Below are 19,883 nucleotides of genomic sequence, written 5' to 3' on the forward strand. Positions count from 1 at the left end.
AGGAGGTGTCTCACCCCTCCTGGCCTCAGTATTTTTACACACTAAATTAGAGCTCTAATAAATATGTAATGATGAATAATGGGATTAAATGGCTGCCAGGCAAAGGGAGCTGGCAGGGGGAGGTGAGCCATGCTCAGAGACTCACTTCACCAGTGCATGGCCCTGGCAGGACCGGTGCAGGGAATGGGACTGGTTTGGAGTGAGCCCCAGCTGGTGGTGCGGGCTGGACCTGCCACCTGTACCAGCAGCATCCTGTGCTTCTGACCCTGGTGCTGGCATGTACGTTGGGGCACCAAATACATGCTCGAGGAGCACCCTCGTATTCCCCAGGTTCCCCTGGTCCCAGACTACCAACACCCTGCACCTGCCACGTCCTCCTCACCCCGCTACGATTCTCCTGTTCGCTGTCGCCTCCAGCAGATCACCGAGGCTGGTATTACTATAATCCCTGGCTTAATTTAAATCCTCCTCCCATCTCATGTTTTCCCGGGGGAGGGGGGGGGAAGGGGGGGCGGGGAGGAAGGAATCGATGCGCTTCTGTGGCACCCGCTCGGCCCTGGGGCTGGTGCCGGGTTCAGATGGCCAAAAAGCACCGGGCGTCCATGGCAGGGATCTCTGCTTTTGCCTCCTTGAGGAAGGTGGCTGGAGCGCCCCGCAGCCCCCGCTGAGGGGTGTCCCCGGGTTTTGGAGCTGTCTCTGGGCCGGCACCAGGCACGAGCAGGAAGAAGAGCTGATGGTTCCCCGGGGGAGGCGGGGGCGCAGGGAGCTGCTCCTCGCCACCCCCCCCTGCAGCTACCGGGGTCTGGTCTCTCCCTCCCCCTTCCCTCGCTGTCTGCCCCGAGCTGGGCTGACCTTGACACTGTTTTTCCTTTCTACCATCTGAAATGTTTGTGTTTGCTGCTCTTTCTCAGAAAGCTCCTTCTTTAAGACATTCTCCCTTCTGGTCCCTGGGGTGATGGTGAGGGTGGGGGGAGTCGCACGCCTTCGAGCAGCTGCCAGGCATTTGCCTCCCTCGGAGCTAAATGGGGAAGCAGAGAGAAGCCATTTGGGGTATTCGCAAATCTATTTCTGTACGTCCCCCTTGCGCAGCAGCTGAGGTCCCGCCGGCAGGGCGAGGGACAGGCTTCTGAGCAAGCCAGAACGGGCGTGGAGATGGGGACACGGGCACCCCTGCGTGGCGACATTGTGTGGGGAACTGCCAGGCAGGCAGGCGAGGGGCTTTTTGTGGCAAGGGTGTCCCCGGGCTCACACAGGCTCCGTGGAGACCCTGCTGCTGCGACGGGGCACCCGCCGGTACTGCTGGCCTGGCCCGGGCCGGGGGTCGCACTGCACCTGCCCCGGGGCAGCCGCGGGCAGGTGGCGTGGGGACAGCGGGGTGGCAGGAGCAGGGAACGAAGTGACAAAAGAGAGACGGGAGGGGAGCGTGAGGAGGGCGGTGAGGGGACGGGAGAGGACGGGAGGGGACTGGACGAGGGGGGCGGCAGGCGGGCGGGCGGCGGGCCAGTGAGGGGCAGGCGGGCGACAGGAGGGCTGTGAGGGGCAGCGAGGGGCGGGCGGGTGACCGGCGGGTGACAGGCGGGCAGTGAGGGGCAGCGGGGGGCGGGCGGGTGACCGGCGGGTGACAGGCGGGCAGTGAGGGGCAGCGGGGGGGCGGGCGGGTGACCGGCGGGGCACACGGGTGACCGGCGGCGCCACGGCCGCCCAGGAGCTCTCGGGCGGGAGCGGGGCGAGGAGGGGCCCGGCCCCGCCCCTCAGCCTCGCGCGGCTGCCGCGGGCAGGGCGCGTGCGCTGCGCAGGCGCGGGGTGAGCCGGCACCTGCGCCCGGCGGGTCAGGTGGGCGGCAGCGGCGCGGAGGGAGGTAAGGGCGGGGGGCGGTAAGGGCGGGGGGCCCCGGCGCCATTTCCCCTGGCCCCCAGACACCCCTTGGGGCTGGCAGAGCCCCCTTTCCCCCGGCCCCTTCCAAGCGGCCCCGGCAGCCGCTCCGGGGTTGGCTTGGGGGAGCGCAGCGCCTCGGCCGCTCGCCCCTTCCTGCGGCCCGGAGGTCCGGCGGTGGGTCAGGCGAGGGCCGGGCGGCCCGGCGAGGGCCCGCCGGAGGGTCTCGCCCGCTGCGGAGCTGGGAGCCGGGTCCTGGGGAGCTGGGAGGGGAGGACACGGGGCCTACCGTGCGGCTCCCACACACCCACCCTGCTGTTTTTACCGGCGAACAGGTGCTGGCGGCCTGCGTGAGGGTGTGGGCCCTGTTGTAGGTCGAGGTTACCCTCCGAAATGGCTTGTGAAGGGCTAATCGAACGCTGGCTGCAAACGGCGTTGCTAACAGCGGTGTCACGGGTGGCAGTGTGCCCGTCGGTGTCATGGCAGTGTTATGTCTGTCAGTAGCCTGTCAGGCTCTGGAGTAGCCTAGCATAACCCATTAGTCATTTTTAAAACGTCTGCTAGATGCTTGCTAACAAACCATTTCTGAACGGAAAGTCTTGTCAGGGCTGATGGTGTGTGTCAGGAAGGGCTTTGGTGACAAGGGCCAGGGACCTTCTTAAACCCCCCTCAGCAAGGGTTTGGAAAAGGAAGAGCAAGGGTTTTGAACAGCTCATCTGCTCAGAGGAGAGTTCCCCAAAGCCATTAGCCCCAGGGACCTATGCTGCAATTCCTGTTTGCTGCTTATGACGTTTGAATTTTCTTTGGTTTGAAACCACTGCTTTAGAACTGCAGAGGCTGCTCGGATGTCCCATGGACCATCGAGTCAGTTCAGCCATGCTTGATCTGGGGTGTTTCTGTGCAGGGGAAGTGAAATTGGTGAGCCTTCAGTTCTGCATTTTCCACAGTAACTTGAAGAGGAAGTTTCCGATTTTGGCTTTGTAGTAAGCACTGGTTGAAAAAGCTGCAAAAAGAGCAGAAACAAAACTGAACAGGCCCCCCTGTGATTAATACAGAGAGTGTGTTTTGGCCTGGAAGGAGTAGGAGTGCTGGTCTGAGCAGTGTTGAATGCGCCTGTTTTGGTTGATGGCCTGTTGGTCTGGTGGTGTCATCACTAAGCAGCACTCTGCGTCCACACCCTTCCAGGAATGTTGGTAGCACCTGTACGCAAGCCAAATCCCATCTCTTTTTGTACCAGGCTCTTGCCAGCTGTCTCACCCTTCTGGTTAGCAGATTCAGGCATGTGTTCAGTCCTCGGATCAGATTCTAGAGTGTGTGGGTAGGCAGGCCAAGCAGATCAAAGCTGTCTATGTCCCCTGGATTGAGGAGAGACGGGCTACGCAGCCTGTGTGCTCATGCTAGAGCTCCTTCAATTTATTCTTTTCGTATTTTGGGCTTAGCGTCCATAAATCATTACTGCATTTTCAGCTTCCTAGAGCTCTGCTGTTGTTCTTCCAGCCTGGGTCAATGTTACAAATTTAAAGGCAGTGCACCTAGTGCTGACAGCCTCACTTACTGATGTTTGTTTTTTAGTGACTGTTATGCTGGAGGAAGGTGTTCCCTGGGCAGTCCTGGAGACAGAAGCACTGTATATCTAGAGCAGGTATAGTACAGATGGCAGCCAAACAAACTTCTTATTCTGTGTCAGGCCTTTACATTTGCTTGCAGAATGTCCCTGGGAGCGGGAGGACTGGTTGGCAGTTGGCCTTTCTCTTGTGACTGCTGACTAAGGAACCTGTGGTGTCAGGGTTGTTGCAATGTGAACTTGCACCTGTGCCCTAGCATACTGTCTTGCAAAAAGCCTTGCCAGAAATGAATGGCAAAGAAGCTGGGTCTCTGTGCCTGGGAAACCCCTTCTGAGCTATGGAGATCGCATGCAGAAAACAAGCACAGCTCCAGTTGTAAGGTGAGTCAGTGTTCCTGGGGTGATTAAGAACTCATTTGCCAGATGAGTTGTATTGATGTTGGCCTGTACATCTTTTACATCCTTCCAGTAGAACAAGTCAGGAGAAATTACTTAGCTATTGATTGTACAGTGCAATGGAAGGCCTGATGACGGTGATCCCTGTTGATAATGCTGTTTCTGTGATAGCCTGAGGATACAGGCCAGAAGACATGTTTAACTAGTGATGGTATGTTTGGAAAAACTAGACAAGCTTTCAGATACAGAGTTTTCATCAAAAGTGGTATAATTGACACTAAACTCTCAACAGTTGTTCTCACCTTGTGCTTACAGTGGTGACCAGGTGCTTCCATTTTGGACATGCTGGAGGACTTGTGTGCCTGAAAGCTTGTCCAGTTATCAGCTCTCATTTCTCTAATAAGAGACAGAATGTCTCCTATGTACAAAACTTGTTCAGAAATGGGTATGGAAATACTGTATTCTGTTCTTCAGTGTACAACTTCCTGCAGAATCCGCAAGTCAAATAGCTGTTTTGTACTCTTTCTGAACCCTACAGATTGCCTTGGTACTGCACCCTTCCATCCTGCTGCAATGAGTGGGAAGTCCTTGCTCTTAAAGGTCATTCTTCTTGGGGATGGTGGAGTTGGGAAGAGTTCCCTCATGAACCGGTATGTCACCAACAAGTTTGACTCACAGGCTTTCCACACAATTGGTGTGGAGTTCTTAAACCGGGACTTGGAGGTCGATGGACGTTTTGTGACCCTCCAGATTTGGGACACTGCGGGACAGGAGAGATTCAAGAGCCTGCGAACCCCCTTTTACAGGGGAGCAGACTGCTGCCTGCTGACCTTCAGTGTGGATGACCGGCAGAGCTTTGAGAACCTCAGTAACTGGCAGAAGGAGTTTGTCTATTATGCTGATGTGAAGGACCCTGAACACTTCCCATTTGTAGTCCTGGGCAACAAGATAGACAAATTTGAGAGACAGGTGAGCACAGAAGAGGCCCAGGCCTGGTGCATGGAAAACGGTAACTATCCATACCTGGAGACTAGTGCCAAGGATGACACCAATGTGGCAGTGGCCTTTGAGGAGGCTGTGCGACAGGTGCTGGCAGTGGAGGAACAGCTAGAGCATTGCATGTTGGGCCACACCGTTGACCTGCACTCCAGCTCCAAATCAGGGTCTTCCTGTTGTTAAGAGTGGCTACTGCTTTGGGAATGTTGCTGGAGCCGGCGGCTGGATTGGTATAAGCACGGGCAGCTCTGGGGCACTCTGAGGAGAGTGGCCACAAGGACAATAGGTGGTTTGCTCACTGAGAAGTTGCAGCCCCGCCATCTGAATTCTGGCTGGAGTTTTCAGGCACAGAGCATGTATCTGCAGGAGGGAGATATTAAAAGAGCATGTAAGCGTAGTCCTGCTTCCATCTCTGCCTGCTTTTTAGCAGGTTTAAAGGACTGAGTTGAAGTCCTTTAAATTCACTGAAGACAGTAGTGATCTGATCTGTACCAAGAACTGCCTGCAGAACAAAGCTGAGAGTGCCCTAAACACTCTTTGAAGTATTTTAGTCCTGAACTCAAAAAAAAAAAAAAATACTAGACTCACTAAACTCATGACCTTACTGCCAAAGGAAAGTCTGCTCAGCATACTGAATGAAACCTGTTGCAGAGACTCTAGCCCATTTGACTGTGAGAATGGCAAATACTAGAGTGGCTGAGATGTGTGTATCTGAGATGTTTTTGTTTGGGATAAGTGGATTGTGTCCTGAGAGTGAATTGTGCTGAAAATTGTTAGAGCTCTGATCTGAAGCAACATACAAAGGAGAGAGAGATGGACCTGTGTTTGTGGCAGCATCACTTCTTTGTAGCTGCCTATGACTGGTCTGTTTTTCCTCACCTCTAACTTTGTCTTGTGTGAGTGTTACTTTGTGGAGAGACTGCTTATTGTTTAATATATGTTTCCTTGTCTTTTGTGGAGGTTAAACACCGATCTAGCTTCTCATACATTGAATCCCTGGATGAAAAATACTGATGTGGACACTTGCCAGGTCATGTCAAAGAGTTTAGAGTCACTCAGGAGTTCAGGAGATCTGGAGCATGAAACTTCAGCTGGTTTCTGTCACAAGTAATCACCGTGTCCAGATGATATGCTCTAGCAGACCAGATGTTAGCTGAGTGGAATGTCTTCTAGGTGTGCAGGTGGCTGGGGGAGTCATGCATGGTCAGCTGTTAAATCCACTTACTTGGTGTGCGGGACCAGTGACCACTGTGCTTTATTAGCTGGCGGATCAGCGTCTTCAGTTGCTTTGGCACGAACATTCCTGTCTGGGTGCTGCAACATAGAACCATTCATTTTATTACCTGTTGTGTGAGGTGCAGTGCTGCTGAGCACAGTTAACTCACACTGTTGTCCTGGCTCTTCCTCCCTAGCTGGGAATCCAGTACATTTTATCTGTAATTCATGACAGCTTTGACTGGTAGAGGATGTCCACTCAATTAACTGGCCTTTGTTAATGCCTGCTGTGGTCAGTCCACTGGGGAGAGAGCTGCACTGGTTCCACCTCTGTTCAAAGTAGCTGGAAAATGGGGGGTGGGGTGGGGTGTGGAACCCTTTAGAGAAGGATGCCAGGCTTTGCTGATCCCAGCTCCTGCCCCTGATAGGTATTAGTCCCAACCTGTCTGTGTAGCAGAGATGAGTGCTTGCTGACTGCTGTCTTTACCATTATAACCTCATGTCCTGCAACTCCCCATGCAAACATTTGTCCAAAACTATGGCTTTGCCCATAAGCCCATAGGACCCTGCCACAGGGAGAGCTTCCCTGAGTACATACCCGCTAGCTGTCAAATGCAACTCCCACTGTGATAAGCTACTGGATGGTAAATTTTGTAGCTCAAATCGAGCACCCTCGCTTATGTCATGTTTTAAGAGCAGGCAGTGTGCCCTCACTGGCTGCTGGCAGCTAATCCCCATCGCTGAACACGCAGGGAGTCTCCTGGGGGAGCTCAGGGCGATCCTGCCCTTCTCCGCAGGGCAGTCACGTGTGGAAGGGACTGAAGCTTTAATGCAAAGTGCTTTAGAGGGATCTGATTTCTAAACAGGGCTGGACACTCATATTCACAGGCATAGATAGGGAGTGCCTGCAGTCTTTGGAAAACCAGGTCTTGCGGTGTAAGAGAAGGCTCTGCCTCTGTAGGTGCAACAGATTTTTACAGCTTATTGAAGTTGTTGTTACTGTTTATTTACCAGTGTCTGACCTCCCCAGGCTCTAGATTTTTCTTCAGTTTAATGCTGCTTGATAGTTCCTTCAGGATCCCAGACTCTGTGCTTGTGGTTCTCATTTACATCTCTGAACAGACATAGTCCCCCGCAGCTGGTTTGTGCAGGGGCCCAGGGTCAGAACAGGCTCAGACCCTTGGGCACTGCCCAGCCCTGCCGGAGGGGCTGCTGAGGGACCTCCCTGGAGGTGAAACTGCCGCTTCCCCGGTGCAGATCTCACGGGATATGTGTGAGGGCTGGCAGGCACCTCCCGTGGGAGAGGACAGAGACTGAATGAGCCATGGTGTGGCATAGGAGGCATGGGTGCAGCACGCTGTTTGCAGTACCCTGGGTACATGTTGATGCTGGTAGCTGAAGCTCAAGAACCTCATTGTGCACAGGCTGTGCAAATGGTATGTATCAGCGAAAGGTGTTACACAGCATCTTTTATTCCTAACAGACGTTGGTTTGTTGACTTGAAAAAAATAAATTATTAGGCTTATGTGTTTTAAAAATACATTTAAAAGGTATAGTATAATATATTTGCATTGATTTATTTTAAATGATACGCACAATTTCCAAAGGAGCCAGGGTTTTGAACTCTGTTGCAAAATTCAGTGCTAACAGCCATCCCCTCCCTGTGTCCGGTCATGCTGCTGCAGTTGTTGCTATTGCTACAGAACTGGAATTGTAAAACTGAGATTCTACCTTTATTTAAGCAAATAAAACATGGATGTATTCAAGTGAATTGAGGAAGTGGCTGCCGCCTTGGTTTATCAAAGTTCAGGTCGGTTCCTGTTCTCCTGAGGGATGTGGAACTGGGTTGGTTATAGCATCTGACAGAGAGAAGTCACTAAGGGATTGAAAGAGTTGGCTATTCCTGAATCTACCTAGCTAGACCAGTAGTTGAAGGAATATAACTTATTTACCAGCTGAATCCAGTGACCAGTTTTGTCTTTTCAAGTGTATCAGAAAATACTTTCCTAACAGAAACACTCCACATTGCTTCCTTCTGTCACCACATTTTAATTTTCAGCCTAGGCTCTCAGCAGCAAGCCGGGGTACTTTCCTTTGATTTTTTCCTACGATCTTGGAACTGGTCCCTTGGGCTGCAGGGGGTTGTAACCAGGCATGATTTCCGTAGGCTGCTGAGACAGAAATGAACATATGGGGACTGTTCTCTTCCGCTGTCCTGCCGGGACGGTTGCTTATTTTAGGAGGCATTCTCTGTGTTTGCAGAGTCTTTGCCTGCTGTTTCTGTTGGCAGAATCTTTTAGTTTATTTTTCTCCCATGTCTGCTTGCCTACCCACACTTCCAGAAGCAGCATAAGGTTTCAAGTTCTTGGAAGTCCTGCTTTTTAAGTGTGGAATAGAGTATCTGGGGGCCTCTAGCATCTTACTTCATCTGTTTTGAAACAAAGCTGAGAACAGGCAGCCAATACGACCTGGTGGGAGATTGTCCCAGCCTTGGAGGAGTTGGGGGGATTGGGTGAGGCTGTCTCAGTGTCAGTGAGGGTCTGTCTAAAACCACACAGTCTAAAACTCCTGTGATGTGAGATGTTTATAAGAAAATGTGGGGCAGAGGCAGGAGCGATTATGAGGCTGTTTCCTCATTCCCTACTTTGCCATTGCAAACAATAGCAGAGGACTCAGTGGGTTTTGTCATGGGTTGAGGAGCGGATGGGTCTGTGGAGGGCAAAGGAAAGCAATGAGCTGCTTCTGTGTGGAACAGATGCTGTAGCATATCCTTGTGTGCTCGTAGAAGGGGAGGAGTGGTGGGGAGTCTCCTGGTACCATCCATCTGTCTGCCACAGCCCTCTGGGGGATTTTGCTGCTCTGGGCCAGGTAGTGCAGCTGCAAGGCTGCGCAGCTGCTTGGTGGGCTGAGGTACCTGAAATCTCTGGAACTGCTAGTTGAGGAGCCCCACATGGCTGCAGATGCCCTGGGGTCACCCTCTTGGTGATGGAGGCGGAGGCTGCGCACACAGCGTATATTTCCCAAGTGCAGCTCTTCCCTAGCTCCGGAGGCTGGTTCCTCACAGGTGTACAGCTGTAAGGGTGTTTATGGGAACATGATCTCTGGGAATTGCATGTGCTTTCATGAGTTTGAGGATGAACAAAAAGATACAAAGAATGTAAAAATGCCCTTTCAGGAGCCTCTGAACCCCACTTCGGCCTCCACTTAACAGGGAGTTTGTTGCAGCTGTGGTGCCGGGGGTGCTGGCTTGCTGTGCTCTGGAGTAAGGAGCCCTCGCCGCTCTGCCAGGGTGGGAGGCAGTGGCAGCTCTGACAGCAGTTGCCCAAAGGCCTGAGGTGAGTTGGAGTCCTTCGGCTGGGAGACCGGGGCTTGGGACGTTCCATGAAGTCAGTGAAATGGTGGGTTACCTGCTGAGGCGATTGCTCAAGCAAAAGCAATTTGAGAGGGACAGGGATGCCCCTTGACCCCAGCGCTTGCATGGCTGCTGGGGCAGCCTTTTCCTGGTGGCTGCAGGGGGGCCCTTCGGGGGCTGGTGCGTGTGGCCACGGGGAGACGCAATACTGCTGTCTTCATGAGCAGCCAAGCGCAGCATCTGCCCGCGCTATTGTCAGTCCTTCCCATGAGGACTTTCCACTTGCTATTCCCTCCTTACCCCTGGGCATCTCCCTAGCAGAGCCAAACCGTGCACAGGAACAGAGAGAAACCAGCTGGGTGCCGGAGAGGCAGCAGGTGATACCTTCCTCTCGGGCAGATGGACGGCAGCACCATGTGGCCCTGGCAGGCAGGGCTGCTCGCCAGCTACCACCCCTGCCAGAGCGTCACTTGTCACTCGCCGCCCTTTCCGTGCCTTAACCGAGGCCAGGCCAGCACGGGGGGAGCTGGCGGCGGGTGAGCACGAGTGTTCCCTGCCACAGCTGGTGTGCCCGCTGTCCTCTCTGCGGAGCGTTGGTGCAGGCAGAGGGGTGGAGGGCTGAGCCAGGGCAGCGGGCAGCCGCTGGGTTTGCCTCTAGCGCTGCCTCCTTCCCCTGAGCCTTCCTGCTCATCCCGCACAGCGTTTCCCAGGGCCGAGCCCCGAGCCTGTGCTACGAGAGCAAGGCAGGGGGCTGTGCCTGCCTGTGTGGCTTCAGAGGAATTTGCTCTGTGCTTAGGGCCTTGCACACGGGCTTGAAGGGCAGCATCTGCATGTCCAGGGTAGCTTTTATTTGCTGCTAGCGGGACTGTGCGGGTCTGACCCCAGTGTAAATGAAGGCACTAGAGGGAGATGGTAAGGGTTTTTCTGAGGCGTGCCTGGTGGGCTGGCTTTGTTTTGGAGGGTCCCAAGGCACCCTTAGCAAGGGACGTGCCTTCGCGGGGAGGGCTTTCCCGGGGAAGCAGGGGCAGTGGAGGGGGAGCCGGGGCACGACGCCCGCCTCGCCCCGCCGCGCCCCGGTCGCGCCAGCCCGGGCAGCCGCCGCTGCGGCCGGCGGCCGCGGGGAGGAGACGGAGGACCGGGGATGCGGGAGGCGGCCGGGAGGAGCATCTGCACGGCGGGGCTTCGCCTGCGCAGGCCGCCTCCGCGGGGGTGGGGAGCCGCGGCCGCCCCTGCACGACCGGCCTGGGGTGCCGCCATCCCTCCCCTCCCCTTTCCCTGCGCGGGGGACGGAGGCTGCTGCCTCGCTGTCCCAAGGGCTCGTGCAGTGTCCCTGGCCGGCGGCAGCACAGGGCTGTCTCCCGGAGCGGCAGGGCGTGGGGTGAAGCAGTGGGAGTCTCCCTGCCCGCTCGCCAGCACGGCAGGCGGGGGGACCTGCTCCAGGGTCCCCTTCCCTGGTCCAGCCTTTGTGGGAGCAAACTACAGCCACATTTCAGCCGCTAGACAGGGGAAAAGTGACTGTGCTGGTTCTCCTCCCTGGAGCTCTCGTGATGTGCCAGTTTCCAGAGATGTGGTTTGGTACGAGGCAGGGTTTATTCCCTGTCTTTTCTCAGCCAGTTCCTGGCCCGGGGAAGGAGCTATGATGTCTGATGTCCCCAGGTGGGACGGCAGCAAGACAGAGCCAAGGGCACAGCTGATAAGAGGCTACATGTGGCCTTCGGCCCTTGGACTTGCCCAGTGTCCTGGCCATGCTGGCTGCTTTCACACGCTACCTCACACTGCTGTCCCCAACCCTCACCCTGGCCGGGGGGCACCAGTCTCTGCCAGGGGAAAGAGATGGTGTTTTGTTCCCAGTCTTGCTCCTGCCCAGCGGCTGATCGCACACACACAGGGCCCTTTCAGCATGGGGAGAGGAGGGTGATGGCATCTGGGAATGCAGGGAACAAAGGGCCCCATTGATGCTGGCTACAGCCCCATGGGTTTCTGTGAGCCGGGGCAAGGGTGGGGAGCAGGCACAGCTGTGCGTTGAGCAGGGGCAGCAGCGATGCATGAGCTAAACCTCGCCTGGCTGGGCTGCATGGGAAGCCTTGCAAGCCCTGCTGCCTGCCCAGAGGTGGCTGAAGCGGGGGCAGAGAGGGGAGAGTGGGATTTGGGCTAAAGTCCCATTTAGGAAGAGCAGTGATGGTCCTGGCTGTGGGTAGGTAAGAGTCTGCCAGCTCTTAGCCCACCCTGCCATTCACGGGCACCTAGCTGTGCCTGAAATCTGCCTCTCGGGCAGATCTGCTGCAAACAGGAGTGATGCTGGAGTTTGAGCATGCGGCTGGGAGCATCCCTCAGTGGCCTTGCTCCCTGGAGGCTCCTGAGCACAGCTCCTGAGAGGAATTTCCAAGAGAAGCAACATTTGAATTGATAGTTTTTGAGTAGCTGCTGCGGAAATGTGTGTCTAAGGTCAGTGTTCATCTGATCAGGGGCAGAAAGACACCAGAGGTAACCTCTCCATGCACCAGCATTGTGCAAACTGTTAACGACCCTGCAGCAAATGGCACACGGCCACCCACAGAGTGCGCGGACAGGACATGTGGGGCCCTGTGACAGTTAAGTCTGCCCTCATGCCTAAACAAGACCATCCTATTTCACACAGGCCTCTCTGCAGGTGAGTGAGTAACGCACGTTGCATGACTCTAGATGTGCTCATATTATGTGCATTGCCTGATGTGAGCCAGCGAGCTTTGCTCAAGCTGTGCCAATTAGTTTTGCTGTGGTCATGCTGTAGGTGCTGCATTAGGAGATGTGGCAGAGGCTGTCACCATGCAGGCTGAGTGTTAAAGGGCAGCGGCATATCACCAAAAACAAGCAAATGGCTCCTACAAGAGGAAACTCTTAGGGGGCTGGAGGAAAAGTAGATGTTTTAAGGGCTCCCCAGATGGGAACAAAGATTTTGAAGTCAGGGTTATGGACTCCTGGTTGGGCTGGGGAGAAGGGGTGGGCAGGGGCTGCTGGCCCACTTGTGGGGCTGGCAAGTGCTGTTCCTCTGGGGCCTTCTCCGCTGCAGCATCCCCTTCCCTGCTTTTTTTTTTGGCCAGGGTGGCGGGGGTGGGAAAGCCATCACAACAAATGGACAGACAGACGTGTATCTCATTCAGAATGTTCTTAATTTTAATTTATTTTCTTTAATTTTTATAAAATACATCTTGTAAGATAAGTCTCTAAAAACTTGCTCCTTTTTATTGCTTGTTAACAAGTTGAAATTCTAGATCAGAAATGAAGGAAATGCTTTCAGCTGATTAACTCTCTTTTTGCATGTGTGTGTGTCTGTGTGTGTGTGTGCACGTGTGTGTGTGTGTGTATTTGGGATCTGGGGACAAGGGTGGGAAGGAAGACCTGGTTATTTTTTGTTAGATGCATACCAAAAAACCCCAGCAAACCCCCAAGAGAGATAGCATCGATGTGAATTTCCAGATCTTGACTGGTTTCTCCCCACCCTGCTGTCCCTCCTGGCATGTCCCCCCTCCCCAGCCCATGTGCGTTGGTAGCCTGGCCAACCTATTTCAGCATTCTCGGCAGCAAGGATCTTCCAAATGCTCTGCTCAGCAGATCTGCTCCTTTATCCTTGCCCCTGCTGAAACCAGCACTTAAAAAAAATATAATAACAATACAGACCAAAAAAAATAAATCCATGCAAGATGGAGCTACAGTCTGCCACTGAAAGTAGTTTCTCCAATAAACAAACACAAAGATTAGCATTAAGGAGAGGCAGGGAAGAGCAAAACAAAATACTAATTGGTTGGTAGGACTGGAAATAGCGTTTTGGTGGGTCTGGCTGGACCCATGCTACCCAGCCAGAGGACTTTCCTCCAGCTGCTGTGGACAGCAGTCATGGGGGAGAGGCCACCACCACCAAACCCCTTGCCTCACTGCCCCCCTCCACGGGAAAGGACTGAACTGGCACCAGAAAGAATCTGGTTTGCAGAGAAGGGCCATGTTCCCACCCCATGACCCCCAAACCGCCACCTTTCCTTCCTTCCTCAAATCCTTCATGGATCTTGGCTGGAAGCGAGATGCTACCAGTCCCTCCCGCCCTGGCAGACACAAGACAGTTGTCCTGACTTGCAGGAAACATGGGGGAAAAAAGAGAGGGGAAGAGGGGGACAGAATGAGGGAAAGTTATGTTTGACACAGGTGAGAAATAAATCAAGGTCTCCGACACAGCGGAGGTTAGAGAAGCAGATGTCACCCCAAAGAGCACCATTGTGAAGGGACGAGAGCGTGCGGCTAGCGCGGCGCTTGCAGGGCAGGGCGGGCGAAGGTGCACAGTCCAGAGGGTCATCCTTTGCCTACAGAGGGACAGCTCTGGCTTTACACTCCCAGGGCATGACGCAGAGATGTCCCCTCTCGGTCAAACCTATCTGCCGCCTCTTGCTGCCTGGAGGGTAAAGCCAAGAGTCCCCCCTGTCCACAGACACCAAACTCCTTTAGCCTTTAATAGGGGCAGCTGGGTTAGGGCTTTATCAGCATTGGGGTCAGCACTCTCTTCTCTGCAATGGGAAGATCCTTGCCCTGAACTCCCTTTGCCTTGGTTGCAGCAGGCAATTTGGGGTAAATTGATCTTTCTTTGCTAAGGGAAAAAAAAAAATCATTCTTTTATTCTCCATCCACGGGTGGTGACAGCAGACAGCTCCAGGAGAGTCTCTAGCAATGGTACCAGAACTGGGCCAACTTCCTTTTCTCTCTACGTAGCCTTTTGCTACTCATGGAGCAACCTACACAGATTTCCTCCTCCCAGGAGCGTGAAGGCCTTTGCTCATCCCTAGGTAACATCGGGACACTGGAGTAAGTCCCTCCTCTTCTCTGGCTGGCTTTGATGGGCTTGGCCCTAGAGCGAACTGGTTACCGATGAGCAGAGAGAGAAAAGTGCATGAAGAGGTGTCCATTGGTGGGAAGCTCTCCTTCCTGGTCACGCTCAGCAGGATGGATGTGAGGGAGGAAGAAGAGGGGAGTCAGCAGCGAAGGCAGAGTTAACGCAGGAGACCTGGTGTCGGGTGGCTGCAGTGTTAAAGCCTCAGGGTTAGAGAAAAGAAGGGTGTTTGGTCTGGCTGGGATCCACCTCAAGGGCTAGAACTTGGTGCCTCGGCCCATCAGCTTGAGGACAGCGAAGTTGTAGGTGGCGGCGATCATGAAGGTGAGCTGTGGGTGGCAAGAGAATGAGCAAGGGGGGAGGAATAGAAGTTAAGTTCCTGTGGGTGAGGAGGGCAAGCAGGGTGGGACTCCTCGCTGGCAGATGCCTGAGGTAGCATCCCCCCGCCCAGCACCCCAACAGGGCAGTTGCCTTGCAGAGCTCCATGGCCCTGCTGCACCAGTGGGACACTGCAATGTTTTGTTGCTAGTGTAAACCAAGGGGAGGGCTGGGGAAAGGCAGGGGACTCAGTACAGAGGCAGCAGGACCTCTCCTCAGTGGGCTCCTAAAGCCTCTCCAGATCCCCTCCAGGAACCACCTCTGCCTTCTTATGGCCTGAATTCCCCATCTGCACTTACGTGCCAGAAAATGACACGAGCACAGGCTCTGTCTGGTCCATGCCCAACACCTCTATTGTCCTCTGCCCCCACATCCTTGCCAGGTGGAGGAGAACAGCCGGGCAGGGGGAGCACTGACTCACCAGTGAGACCAGCGTGGCGGCTGCCCCCACAAAGGCTGCAATGAAGAGGTGGAAAGTCATCTGGAACTGCAAGGGAAGAAGGGTGTAAGCTCCCAGGGTCCCTCATGCTGGCTGAGAGGCCAGTGATGAGGCCACCTGCTGAGGGAAGCATGTGTAGGGTGGCAAGAAGTGCTCACCTCACTGGTCTTGCAGATGGAGAGCAGGTTGGAGCCGCACACCTTGCCAGGGAAAGCGTTCCAGGGCAGGACACCTGGTGAGATGCAGGGAGCTGGGTAAGCTGGGCACAGCTGCCAGCCAGCTGCCTTGCTCAGCCTCCCGCAGCCGCGCACACCCCAGTGTTTTGGGGCTCTCCAGCACTTGCTCCTGCTTTATCCCAGCCTTATCTGCCTGGGTCCTCTCCTCCATCCCCCCTCCTCCATCCTGAGCCCTGGCTCCTGGGTGGCAAACCTGGCACTCACCGTACATCCTGGCATCCGCACACAGGGTGCCAATGCTGGCTGAGGTCTTGCTGGGGTTGGCAATGGACTGGCAGGTGGTCCAAGTGTTAAAGTAAATGTAGACGGGCACTGCAGAGCAGGCGAAGACCAGGAGCCAGATGATGGTCAGAACGTAGGTAATGCCCACAAACTGCAAGGGGCAGGACAAGCCAGGGCAGAGCCATGGTTACCGAGCGGCCAGGGATACAGACAGGGGAGCGCGAGGGTCCCCAGGCAGGAGAGGGCATGGGGCAGGCAGGGGGCTGAGGTGCTGCCTGCATCCAGCTCTGCACCACCCACCAAACCCGGCACGTCGCCGAGCAGCAGCCCGAGCCCAGCACTCCTGTGGCTCACAGGGCCAGCACCAGGCCCAGGTTTGTGGCCGGCTACGCGTGCATACGCTGACCGGCAGTGGCAGCAGGATGGCTGCCACGTCCCGTGCCGGGTGGGGGATAACTGGGGCTGAGGCCAAGCAGGGTTCGGCCTCTGCGAGAGGGCAGCTGCAAAACCCGCTTTGGTGTGCAAGTGTGGCTTTCCTGCCCTCCCTCCGTGGTGCCACCCCGACTGGCCCCGAGGGAACCGCAGCCATCCCCCCCTGCTCCCCCAGGCCACAGGCTCCCCTTGCCAGCACTTTGTCATGGTCCCCAAGCACAGCGGAGAAGACAGCCCTCGGGGGCACTGGGTGCCGGAGATCCTTGGGCTGCCAGCATCACGGAGATGCTCATGGCTTTCCCACCAATGCTTAAATATGAAGTGGTTTCATTAAATGTGGCCATTTGGGCTGCTTTGGTCCCCAGGGGCCATGGCAGGCCTGGGGGCGGGTGGCCAGGCTGCACTTCCCTTTGGGATACCCCGAAACCCGGACAGCCGCAGTCTCCTGCCTGCCCTTCAGCCACGCCGAGCGTGGCAAACCCGCTGCGGGCGCGCGAAGGGGTGCCAAACCCCGGTTAAGATCACCTTGTCAGGATGTCCTAGCCACTTTCCCAAACACTGACACACCCGCTGCAATGAGTGAGCTCGCTGGGGGCCTCGCGCTCCCCTCCCTTTCGGGCCCCCAGTTACCGTTGCGCTGAGGCCCTTGCCGCAGATGGTGGTCCTGTAGTCCCCGAAGATTTGCCGGACGGCGCCTGTGGTGTAGAAACCTTCGGCCAGCAGCAGGGCTCCATAGAGGAAGAAGAAGGATGCCGTGCCATAGATGACATACTGAAAAGCATGGATGCTGCCGGGGAGAGGAGCAGGCAGGGATGCTCAGGCACCAGAGCAGTGCTGGGGAGCTCAACCCTGCATGTGGCATGGCCAGGGCAGCCTGGCTGCCACGACTTACCCTCCCCACACCATCCCAAGGGGACCGAAACGGAGGGTGAAGCCACAAGAGGAGGGAGCCAGGGCAAAGCTGTAGTAAGTAAGGCTGTGGGCTGCTACTGGTTCCCCTGTGCCCTCCGTACCTACCCAGTGCAGAGGTCCAGCTCTAGCCAGGGCATCTAGCGAGGGTCAGATAAAAACAGGTGTGAAACGGAAACAAGTGGCCACTGAACTCTGCCATGCAGCTGTGACACCAGCACATGGCAAACAGTCTGGGGTCTCCGTGGTGCCTGGGTGGCAGCATCTCCCTGGCCACGCTGGCCGGACACCTCCTCTAGGCACAGAGCAAGACAGAGACGCAAGGGGCCCCGGCGTGAGGGCAATGCACCGCAGCAGGGTACTTACACATCAATGAGATACTCGTAGTCCTGGTAGTTTTTGGAGAAGTAGGTCTCAATGAGCTGCTCGGTGCCTGTGAGGGCTTCGTGCCCACAGCCACAAAACAGTGCTACCCCAAAGAAGCACAAACCAGTGGCAACCAGTGAAGCAAAGGGTGCCCCAATGAGACATCTGGCACAGCACTCAAGCAAACCTAGAGAGAAGAGAGGTGAGGCAGGACGGGACCACCAGGACAGGGAGCACTCAGAGCCTGCAGCTCAAGAGCAGGCAAGCACAGGGGGAGGAAGATGCCCAGCGGGAGGAAGGAAGCAGGTTGAAAGAAAACCCAGAAATTTTTCATTGTGGTACTGGAGAGCCAAACCTCAGTAGCTTCCCTGAGAGAGTTCTCTAAGTTCTCTAGGGACAGGGGGTGATGGCGGCACAGGGCACTGGGGCCACAAGGTAGCCTCTGGGTGTGAGGTGGACAGGGAGCCAAGGCAAGCCAGCCATGCCGACCCGTGTGAAATAAGATGGAAATACAAGGTGATGTAGCGTAATACCAGCGGGACCAGGCAAGCAAGCTGCTAATGGGCTCCCCACTGCTGGCGTAGCCCAGCTGCAGGCAATGGGGACGCCAGCTGCCTGCATTTTTCTTTTGCCATCAAAGATGGGAAGGAACACAGCATTGCCACAGAGACAAGCCCCAGCAGAGACCCAGCAATGTGGCGCGGCCCTGGGACAGCACAGGAGGAGCCAGCACACACCCCGCACTGGGGTGCACTCATCCCCTATCCTGGCACCCTGCGGGCAGCTCAGGCTGCAGCAGCCCCGTTACATGGGAGATGTGCTTATGGAGAGAAGCCATGTTAGTGCCCCAAGCATCGTGATTGTGTAATAGATTTAGTCCTTCAGGACAACTATTTTGCGAGAGGGCACGTGTACCTGTGCATGGGTAGGGAAAGCAAGGGCACATCCCAGCGTGCTGCTTGGATTGCCTAAATGCTGCATTTTTTCAGTAGTGGGGCCATGGGCACCTGCTCCTCCTGTACATCAGGGCTCCAATATGCAGGATCGTTAGCTCAGGTTCCCAATGGGATGGTTTGGAGGTGCTCAGCCAGCCTCTCTCCTGCCCAGTTTGGGGGCTGGCAGCCAGCTGGGTTTGCACACACTGGTATCCAGCTCTGGAGTGCCGGTTTAGCTCCAGCTAAGCTGCAATAACCTGCTGCCCTGGCTGCGCAACACTTCTTCACAGGGCAGCTGCTCCCCGTCCCCACGATGTGGGCTCTGACACCCCACTCTCCTGAGCATGGCGGCTGCCTGAACACGTGCCATCTGGGCATAGCATTTCTGCCTTGAGTGCCAGAAAGGCGCCCGTGGGAAGTGTTCCCAAACCCACGCTCCCTCCACGGACCCCACAGTGCTTATCTCCTCCCTCAACAGACAAGAAAGCCGTGGGGTCCTGGCCAGCAGTGCCCTCCCCTCCCCACTGGGAGCAAGGTCCCGCAGTGGCACTGAGGACAATAGCGGATTGTCCTGGCACTGCCACTCCAGCGGCTGCCCCTGCGGAGAGCAAACAGGGAACAAAGGCAGCGCTATGGGGGAGTGCTGGGACCCCTCCCTCTTGTTTGCCTTGGACGTGGCAGGTCCAGGGGGGGTCCTACTCCTCCTGGCCAGTGCTGCTCCCTGAGCATCGCTGGTACCCACGGGCACCGGGGTGCTGGGCCAGACCTGCCTGTTTTATTTTTATTTTTGGCCACCTGGAAAGTGGTGTGTCAGGTGCCTGGGGCTGGGATATGGTGAATGGCTCAGGTCCTGGGGGTCTGTGGGTCCCAGGAGGTGGCAGGGCCTGGCAGGCTTCCTGCCACAGCCCTGGCCCCTTGGGCTTTGGGAAGTCACACTGGGGAAGCCTGGGGAGGGAAAGGGAGGAGAGAAAGAGCCCTTGTGCCACACAATCCCAGGCCTTGTACCCGGGCTTAGCTGCTGCTGGAGCCAAACAATACACTGCAGACAGGAGGAGGAGGAGGAGGCAGGGTGCCGGCAGCCCATGGCACCCCTGGGAACAGAGCACCCCTGATACCCGGGGGGGGTGGGGGGTTATGCCAGTAATTATTAGCTCTGGTGTATCAATAGGGAAACTGAGGCACAAGGCGTGCCTGTTTTCCCAAGGCTGACGGTATACAGGTGGCACGAGCTGTGACAGGTCTCAGCAGCGCCTTGTTTGGACCTCCCAGCTCCCACCAGCCCCAGGCAGAAGCTCTCATCTTCCCAGCCTGTGTGGTGAGGGCTCGGGTGGGACCACCTGTGGGGATGGCATCTGTCCCCACAGACAGCACAAGAGCACAGGGGAGAGAAAAGCCCTTTGGGAAAGAAAACCACCCCTGCCATGCCCTCCCCCAGCAGCTCCCATGGTCACACCGGGGCCACCAGGACCTGCCCAATGCCAGAGAATAGTTTCAGGGGGCTCTGCTCTGGGACAGGGTCCCCAGAGCCACCAGCAACAGCTCCCCGGGTGTCTGCCACCCTCACCCCATACTCACCCATGGCGCTGGACTTGGTCACCTCCCCCGACTGCCCACTCAGCTGCTTTGGTGCTGTCTGCGGGAGCCCTCGCCTGCCTGGCGGTCCCTCGCCCTGTATTTCCCCCTCTGGGTGCCTGTCCCGCTCTCCAGCAAAGAAAAGGG

At 56.0% G+C, this 19,883-nt stretch overlaps 2 protein-coding genes across 15 annotated transcripts; one reads left to right on the forward strand and one right to left on the reverse strand.

Annotated features, from left to right (window-relative positions):
* Nucleotides 1-1,693: 1,693 nt before the first annotated feature.
* Nucleotides 1,694-7,814, forward strand: RAB9B (RAB9B, member RAS oncogene family). 13 transcript variants are annotated; one of them, XM_055727780.1, is made up of 5 exons: nt 1,694-1,858; nt 3,445-3,514; nt 3,659-3,817; nt 3,906-4,277; nt 4,371-7,814. In XM_055727780.1, the coding sequence occupies exons 4-5, from the start codon at nt 4,244-4,246 to the stop codon at nt 5,009-5,011; spliced, it is 675 nt and encodes a 224-aa protein (XP_055583755.1). In that variant the 5' UTR covers nt 1,694-1,858; nt 3,445-3,514; nt 3,659-3,817; nt 3,906-4,243; the 3' UTR covers nt 5,012-7,814. The 13 variants fall into 13 exon arrangements, with proteins under 13 accessions (XP_055583755.1, XP_055583756.1, XP_055583759.1 ...); XM_055727781.1 differs by having other exon boundaries at nt 3,694-3,817; XM_055727782.1 differs by having other exon boundaries at nt 1,816-1,833; nt 3,694-3,817.
* Nucleotides 7,815-12,530: 4,716 nt separating this feature from the next.
* Nucleotides 12,531-19,883, reverse strand: PLP1 (proteolipid protein 1). 2 transcript variants are annotated; one of them, XM_027806494.2, is made up of 7 exons: nt 19,740-19,883; nt 17,230-17,416; nt 16,585-16,741; nt 15,505-15,673; nt 15,223-15,296; nt 15,047-15,112; nt 12,531-14,576 (listed from the first exon to the last, which is right to left on the reverse strand). In XM_027806494.2, the coding sequence occupies exons 1-7, from the start codon at nt 19,741-19,743 to the stop codon at nt 14,505-14,507; spliced, it is 729 nt and encodes a 242-aa protein (XP_027662295.1). In that variant the 5' UTR covers nt 19,744-19,883; the 3' UTR covers nt 12,531-14,504. The 2 variants fall into 2 exon arrangements, with proteins under 2 accessions (XP_027662295.1, XP_005440049.1); XM_005439992.4 differs by having other exon boundaries at nt 16,480-16,741.

The sequence above is a fragment of the Falco cherrug genome, chromosome 15 (assembly GCF_023634085.1).
Source record: "Falco cherrug isolate bFalChe1 chromosome 15, bFalChe1.pri, whole genome shotgun sequence".
NCBI lineage: Eukaryota > Metazoa > Chordata > Aves > Falconiformes > Falconidae > Falco > Falco cherrug.

Coding starts and splice junctions, on each gene's coding strand:
- PLP1 (XM_005439992.4), bottom strand. Junction 15,674..16,479: donor GGCTAGGACATCCTGACAAG/GTGATCTTAACC, acceptor TGCCCCTTGCAG/TTTGTGGGCATTACCTACGT. Junction 15,297..15,504: donor TGCGGATGCCAGGATGTACG/GTGAGTGCCAGG, acceptor GCATCTCACCAG/GTGTCCTGCCCTGGAACGCT.
- RAB9B (XM_055727780.1), top strand. CDS start 4,244: ATGTCTCCTATGTACAAAACTTGTTCAGAAATGG. Junction 4,278..4,370: donor CAAAACTTGTTCAGAAATGG/GTATGGAAATAC, acceptor TGAACCCTACAG/ATTGCCTTGGTACTGCACCC.